This window comes from Vigna umbellata, chromosome 5 (genome assembly GCF_029865625.1).
Source record: "Vigna umbellata cultivar VRB3 chromosome 5, Vumbellata_1.0, whole genome shotgun sequence".
In the NCBI taxonomy this organism is placed as follows: domain Eukaryota; kingdom Viridiplantae; phylum Streptophyta; class Magnoliopsida; order Fabales; family Fabaceae; genus Vigna; species Vigna umbellata.
In genome coordinates this window covers 36,525,001-36,533,085 of record NC_142169.1, presented here as the reverse complement: position 1 = coordinate 36,533,085, position 8,085 = coordinate 36,525,001, and the positions used below count along the sequence as shown (strand labels likewise).

The 8,085-nt window shown below is 32.1% G+C and overlaps 1 protein-coding gene across 1 annotated transcript; it reads left to right on the top strand.

Moving 5' to 3' along the window:
* Positions 1-2,260, top strand: LOC124838592 (L-ascorbate oxidase homolog). The gene has a single exon (XM_047314241.2). The coding sequence runs from the start codon at positions 441-443 to the stop codon at positions 2,088-2,090; it is 1,650 nt and encodes a 549-aa protein (XP_047170197.1). The 5' UTR covers positions 1-440; the 3' UTR covers positions 2,091-2,260.
* Positions 2,261-8,085: the final 5,825 nt, after the last annotated feature.

Sequence of the window (8,085 nt, the reverse complement as noted above, 5' to 3'; positions counted from 1 at the left end):
TAATATATTAATATAGATTTTTTTACAATAATATATGTATTGTTTTTTATTTGATTTAAAATATGTTAATATAATAATAAATTAGTAAAAAAATTATACGTGTAAAAAAAAGGTAAAAATCTGTGTTGAAATATTTCTTTTACCTGTTGTTATAAGTCTAAAGCAAGCAAAAACTCACTTTTATATTTGTTCATTATTTATTTGTTACCTGAAAAGAGAATGTAACGAGTAAAGGAAAAAAATCAAAAAATAAGAAGAGGTCGAGCGATGTATGAGGGGAGAGAGGAATGGAGGATGAGTGGTTGGAGGTGGGGGAAATGGTATAAAAGGGGGACGGAGGGGAGAACAGCATCAGACCATCTTCTTCTTCCTCTTCTTCAAATAAACAAAAAGGAAAAGGAAGAAAATAGTGTGTACAGGAGCAGGAGAAAAAAAAAAAAATGGGTGGCAAGAGAAAATTGTGGTTGTCGTTGTTATGCCTGTTGGCGGCGGCAGTGCAAGGTGAAGACCCGTACTTGTATTACACATGGAACGTGACCTACGGGACGATATCTCCTCTTGGAGTGCCCCAGCAGGGTATTCTCATCAACGGCCAATTCCCAGGACCCGAAATCAACAGCACAAGCAACAACAACATTGTGGTAAATGTTTTTAACAACCTTGACGAGCCATTCCTCTTCACCTGGCATGGTATTCAACACAGGAAGAACTCATGGCAAGACGGTACACCAGGAACCTCATGCCCCATCGCTCCAGGGACAAACTACACCTACCACTTCCAAGTGAAGGATCAAATTGGAACTTTCTTCTACTATCCTTCTTTAGGATTGCACAGGGCAGCCGGTGGTTTCGGTGGCCTTCGAGTCTTCAGTCGTCTTTTGATTCCCGTTCCATATGCTGATCCAGAGGATGAGTATTGGGTTCTCATGGGTGACTGGTACACAAAGAGCCACACCATCCTCAGGAAATTCTTGGACACCGGTCGCTCTCTTGGTAGCCCACAGGGTGTCCTCATCAATGGCAAAACAGCCAAGGGTGATGGCAGTGATGAACCCCTTTACACCATGATTCCTGGCAAGACCTACAAGTACAGAATATGCAACGTTGGTCTCAAGGACGCCCTTAATTTCAGGATCCAAGGCCATTCCATCAAGCTTGTCGAGACCGAAGGCTCCCACGTTGTCCAAAACGTCTATGACTCTCTTGACGTTCATGTTGGTCAATGCTTTACTGTCCTTGTCACCGCCGACAAAGACCCTAAGGACTATTACATGGTCGCCTCCACTCGCTTCACCAAATACGATCTCACTGCCAAGGCCCTCATCCGCTACACCAATAGTGCTGGCCCTGCCTCGCCGGAGCTCCCTCCATCGCCAGTTGGTTGGGCCTGGTCTCTTAACCAGTTCCGCTCCTTCCGTTGGAACCTCACCGCCAGTGCTGCAAGGCCCAATCCCCAGGGTTCTTACCATTATGGTCAGATCAACATCACTCGCACCATCAAGCTCGCCAACTCCGTAAGCAGAGTCCAAGGTCTTCGTTATGCCATCAATGCCGTCTCACATGTAGATCCTGAAACTCCTCTAAAGCTCGCTGAGTACTACGGAGTTGCTGACAAGGTTTTCAACTACAACACCATATCCGACGAGCCCCCATTTGATCTGAACTCAATCACCAAGGTGCCTAATGTCATCAATGCCACATTCCGCGACTTCATCGAGATCATCTTTGAGAACCATGGAAAAACCGTCCAATCATACAATTTGGATGGTTACTCGTTCTTTGCAGTCGCCATTGAGCCAGGCAGATGGAGCCCTGAGAAAAGGAAGAACTATAACCTTCTGGACGCCGTGAGCAGACACACCATTCAAGTCTTCCCCAAATCTTGGGCCGCCATCATGTTGACTTTCGACAATGCTGGAATGTGGAACCTGAGATCGGAGCATGCTGAGAATCGTTACCTGGGGCAACAACTCTACGTGAGCGTTTTGTCTCCTGGACGTTCCCTCAGGGACGAGTACAACCTCCCAGATACCCAGCTTCTTTGCGGCATCGTCAAGGATATGCCCAAGCCACCACCATACTCTTCTTAGAGTTTTTCCCTTTTGTGCCATTCCTATTTCATCCAAACACCAAAACATCCACCCATTCAATTAATTAATTAGCCCTGGTTAGTGAACTCAATTCTACGGGCTTTTGCACCAAACTAGGCAAATATGCCATCTTTATTACCAAAATGGGCAAATGTTGACTCAAAGTGAAGTCGTGGGGGCCAAAACGACTTCAATTGAAGAAGTCGTGCCCCCCGTGCACGACTTCACCCTGTTCATTTGACCAGGGTTGAAGTCGTGTACCCCAAAAACGACTTTAGGTTATGGTAATCGATTACCACACATGTTGTAATCGATTATCATACCGTTTTTAATAAAAAAAATAAAAAAAAATTGAAATCGTAGGGGGATTCACGACTTCAATAAGAGAAGTCGTGCACCCCCAACACAACTTTACTTTCTTATTATTTTTAACTTTAATTAATTAAAATCATTTACAATTTCTAAAAAATATTTTTAAATATATTTAAAATAATTAAAATTATATCTAATTAATAATAAAAAAATTTCAATATTATTAAATAAATAAATTTCATACTTTTAATTATTTTTGTAATTAAATTAAACTTTTTATAAAAGAATTTCAATTAAATAATTTATAACTATAATTATCTAATTAAAAATTCAAAAAAAATTATATTTTATTATAATTTATTGTTTTTAATTTTTATTATTATAGTATATTTTTTTACAAAATTATAATTAATTAATAATAATTTCTTTTATTATAAACTATTTAAATTAATAAAATTATTAAACATAAACTAATTAAATTAATAAAAAGATTAAATAACTAAAATCTAAAATCGTGGAGGGGGTTAACGACTTCTTGAATTGAAGTCGTGCTCCCCCCACACACTTTCACTTTATTACTTTTTTTCATTTAAAATGATTTATAATTTTTAAATTATATATTTAAATTATATATTTATTTAAAAATTATATAATTTTTAAATCATCTTTAATTATTTTAAATACATTTAAAAATATTAATAATTAAAGTTTTTTAATATTATTAAATAAATAAATTTTATACTTTTAATCATTTTTGTAATTAAATTAAATTTTTTATAAAAGAATTTTAATTAAATAATTTATAACTATAATTATTATAATTATCTAATTAAAAATTCAAAAAAATTTATATTTCATTATAATTTATTTTTTTAATTTTAATTATTATAGTATATTTTTTTACAAATTATAATTAATTAATAATAATTTTTTTCATTATAAATTATTTATGCATTTTTAATTTATGTAATTATAATAATAATAGTTATAAATTATTTAATTAAAATAATTTTAAAAAATGTGATTAATTTTTTAACAAAAATAAGTTTATTTATTTAATAATATTTAGAAACTTTAAATATTAATTATATATAATTTTTAATATTTTAAATACGTTTAAATATATAATTTAAAAATTATAAATCATTTTAAATAAAAAAAAGTAATAAAGTGAAAGTGTGTGGGGGAGCACGACTTCAATACAAGAAGTCGTTAACCCCCTCCACGATTTTAGATTTTAGTTATTTAATTTTTTATTAATTTAATTAGTTTATATTTAATAATTTTATTAATTTAAATAGTTTATAATGAAAGAAATTATTATTAATTAATTATAATTTTGTAAAAAAATATACTATAATAATAAAAATTAAAAACAATAAATTATAATAAAATATAATTTTTTTTGAATTTTTAATTAGATAATTATAGTTATAAATTATTTAATTGAAATTCTTTTATAAAAAGTTTAATTTAATTACAAAAATAATTAAAAGTATGAAATTTATTTATTTAATAATATTGAAATTTTATTATTATTAATTAGATATAATTTTAATTATTTTAAATACATTTAAAAATATTTTTTAGAAATTGTAATTGATTTTAATTAATTAAAGTTAAAAATAATAAGAAAGTAAAGTTGTGTTTGAAGTCGTGAACCCCCTACGATTTCAATTTTTTTTTATTTTTTTTATTAAAAACGGTATGGTAATCGATTACAATACGTGGTAATCGATTACCATACCCTAAAGTCGTTTTTGGGGTGCACGACTTCAACCCTGGTCAAATGAACAGGGTGAAGTCGTGCGGGGGGCCACGACTTCTTCAATTGAAGTCGTTTGGATCCCCCACGACTTTTCCATTTTCGTAATTTTGGTTGAATTTGCCCATTTCGGTAATATTAAAGGCAAATATGCCTATTTTGGTGCAAAAGCCCAATTCTATGCTCTTGTTTATATTTTATTTTTTATTTGTTTCATAAACCAACGTATAAAAATATATCCTAAAATAAAGACAAAAAAATATGTTATAAATTAATTATCTAGTTAATCACGTCAGTAAAAGTTTAAATATAGAATTGAACGGACGCTGTCTATAATCAAAAGTCTATAAAACTTATTATTAGAATCGATTCAATTGAAAGGACAATTATATTTCCCACGTATCTAATTTTATATGCAATCTCAACTTTATGAGTGTATATATTGATCACTAATTTATACTATTTTTATTATATTACTTTTTCTTTGTGTTCATCTTACAAGAAAAAAAACTTATATATCTTACTTTTCTTCTCATCTTATTTTTACTACATAATCACTTTTTTACACTTTTTGATTAATTATTAGGCCATTAGTGTTAAATACTAAATTTGAAGTCCTTGTTAGTCAGTTTTGTTTATATATATATATATATATATATATATATATATATATATATATATATATATATATATTAGTATATTCGTATATGTCAGATCTCGGAAAACCCCACCTGCCTTATCTTATTAAAATGCACCCAAAACCCCTGTCAGAGTCATTAAAAACGCACCCAAACCCTCTGCGAAAACGCCAGGTGTCAAGAATCGAAGTTTCGAAAATCAGTTAGTGGAGGGCAAGTGTCGACAGGAGAGCGTACGTCCGTTTGGACGTGGGGTAAACAAAAATGATTTTTTGAAAACCCTGCCCACTCTCTTCTGCATGCACCCTCTTTCCAAAATCTGATCTTTCATTTTCCTCCTTCTTCTCTCTAGAAAACCCTTCCTTCTCTCTACTGTAACTTACCTTTCTCTACTCCGATCACTGTTCAAGCACCGTGGAAGCATTCCCGGCGTCCTAAGCTTCATCTTGAACCGAACGAGTTTCAAGTTTGAGCTGGTAAGTCTTCTCCCCTTAGTGGTTCGTTCTTTTGTTACATGCAAACCACATTTTGGTTTCATGCGAGGGTGTAGACTAAGTAATCTTGGTTTTTTTGTTGTTTGGTTTAGTTTGGAAGAGTTAAGTGATCGTGAGGGTAGAAGTTGTAGTCGGAAGAACCAAGAACCTACGTTTAGGACGTTCACTCACGTATCCAAGTAAGGGAAGCTTATTTAATTTAATTTAATTTGTTTGCTGTTGAACTGTCTGAACGTTCGTTTAGTTGACTGAATGATTTTGATGCATGATGGTTGATATGATTGTATGGAATGAACGTTCGATTATTGGATAAGATGAAATGAAATATGAATGAATTAGGTTATAATGTATGAAATATATGAAACTTATATGATATGTGCTGTATGAGATATGAAAATTGATTATGATAGGAATTTTATAAAGTTTTGAAGTTATGAAGTTATAAGTTAAGAAAAATGAGTTGGAATGTAAAAGATTCTGTATATGAGATTTCACTATGATAAAGTACGTTCATCACTGAATGGTCATTGACCGTTTGGTTTTCCTGGTAAACCTAGTTGAAAAGGGATTCTTTCATTTGGAGATAATCCTAGTGTAGGACGAGCGTCTTCGTGTGGTAATACTATGCTTGAGCGTTCGGCCAAGTATAGTGGGGTCTGAATCTAATACGATAAACCTAATATATGTATATGTACTTGTATATTATTTTTGTTCGTAAACACCACTTCAATAGTAACATAATATAATTATCAACCCTTTTATTATAAGTTTATTAGTGCTCGGTCTCACACCTAACGTTCGTAAGGAGTAGTGCTCGGTCTTATACCAAGCGCTCGTACCCAATTCTCGTATAATCAATCTTGATGAAATAGCGTTCGTCCAAATTTCAGTAACATATCGATCCTTACCGTGTTCGGTCACTGACCGGCGTCCGGTTTCTGTATATTATTGATTCTAAACTATGGTTATTTAACGTTCTGATATGTCCACGTTCATGGGATCCGGCTTAGAGCATCTGTACTTGAATTATTGTTGGAGTATGGGTTTGAACTCCCGAGGGTCAGTTCATTTAACTGATTCACGATGTAAATAACTTCGTTACATATTATATATATTTTACCGGGATTATTCTTGAATCTAAAAGTAACTCTCTTGGTCTTATTCTATTCTGGAACGGGAGATTTTATTGGTCTCGTTTCTGTCGTTCGTCCTTGTTATGAAGAGGGCGGAACGTTCGATATTTTATGTATTTTGAAAGGATGATGAAAATGACACCAAAGTGAAAGGTTATAAAGGATGAAGAGTTTATGAGATGAATATGAGATTGTGGATTTGAACGAGCGTTCCGGGGAGGAACGACTCTTGTGTGAATATTGGAATTTGTAAAGTATGAATGTGGAAATGCTTAGCTGGCGGTTCATCCTGATGTTCTGTGAGTACTAGTCCTCACGTAGAGGAGGGTAGGTCATGCGTGGGAACGACATGAGGTCCTAGTCCTTAGGGGTACTTTGGACGGAACGGACTAACCTCGGGTGGCAGCTGATGAGAATTCCAGTTACTACATCACCTGGGTGCACGAACGTCGTAGCTACACAAAATTCATACAGTCCGGACAGTCGGTCTAGTATCAGGGTTTGATTGAATTGTTTATTGGAATGTATTTGAATGTGCTTGCATATGAAAATGTATGTTATTACTTGAATTAAATTACATAAGCTTACCCTGTGTTTTTCCTTGTGTTGTCTCGTTTGTACGTCCGTCCTTGTCTTTGCAATGATCATCCGTGTGGATGTGAGCAGAAGGAGACGCGCTACTGGAAGAGGCACTGGAAGAGCAACATTTGGAGGAAGAGAACTTAGTCGAAGTCGAGGTGAAAACCGAACAATAGGACGTTCGGCTTGTAGTTGGTCATTTTGGTTAGGTGGCCGTTCGTTCACCTTTTTCTTTAAGTTTTGAATGACCGCTCGGTGTTGGTTTTGTAAACCGTTCGATCAAATACTATTTTTTATTGTACATTTAAGTTGTGATTCTTGTAAGGTCGTTCGGCCACGGTAGTACACTCTTTTAATGTTAAAACTGACCTGTGTTATTATTAATCGTAATTATTCTATTATATGGTTTTATTACTGTAACTTTTGGATGTTACAGTATACAAATAAAACTAGCTAAACGTTTCATGTCAAATTATAATTTTTTATGTTTTACTATATGTACAGTTTAATTTAAAAGTTATATATGTCGTATATGTGTTGTATATATTTAAGATAATTATACATGGGGTTTGATGATTTATGTGACTTCTTATAATCTACCAATTGACAAAAAATAGTATATATTATAAATTCTAACATGTAAGATTAAAGGTATTTGAATAATTTCTTATTTTTTTACTTCTTTTATTTTAAATTAAAAAAATATTAAAATATTTTTGTATTTAAAGTATATCGTTTTCTATGATTAAAGATATTTTTATCAACTAAAATTTGATACACTTTAAAAGTTATATAAATTAGCAAACTTCATTATTATATATACAATAAACTATCAAAAAGTAACCATTTTCCGATATTTCATAAATATTAACTTTTAACAACCTTTTTCCGATATTTCATAAATATTAATTTAATTATATTTTTATATATTAAGAAGTAAAAACATTTAAAATTATTTCTTGTCATACGTTTTAAATTATTTTTTGTCATGCATATTTTTTACAATTTATTAATAAAATAAAAAAAATTAAGATATATAGTTATATTATAACATATACTATCTTTATATATATA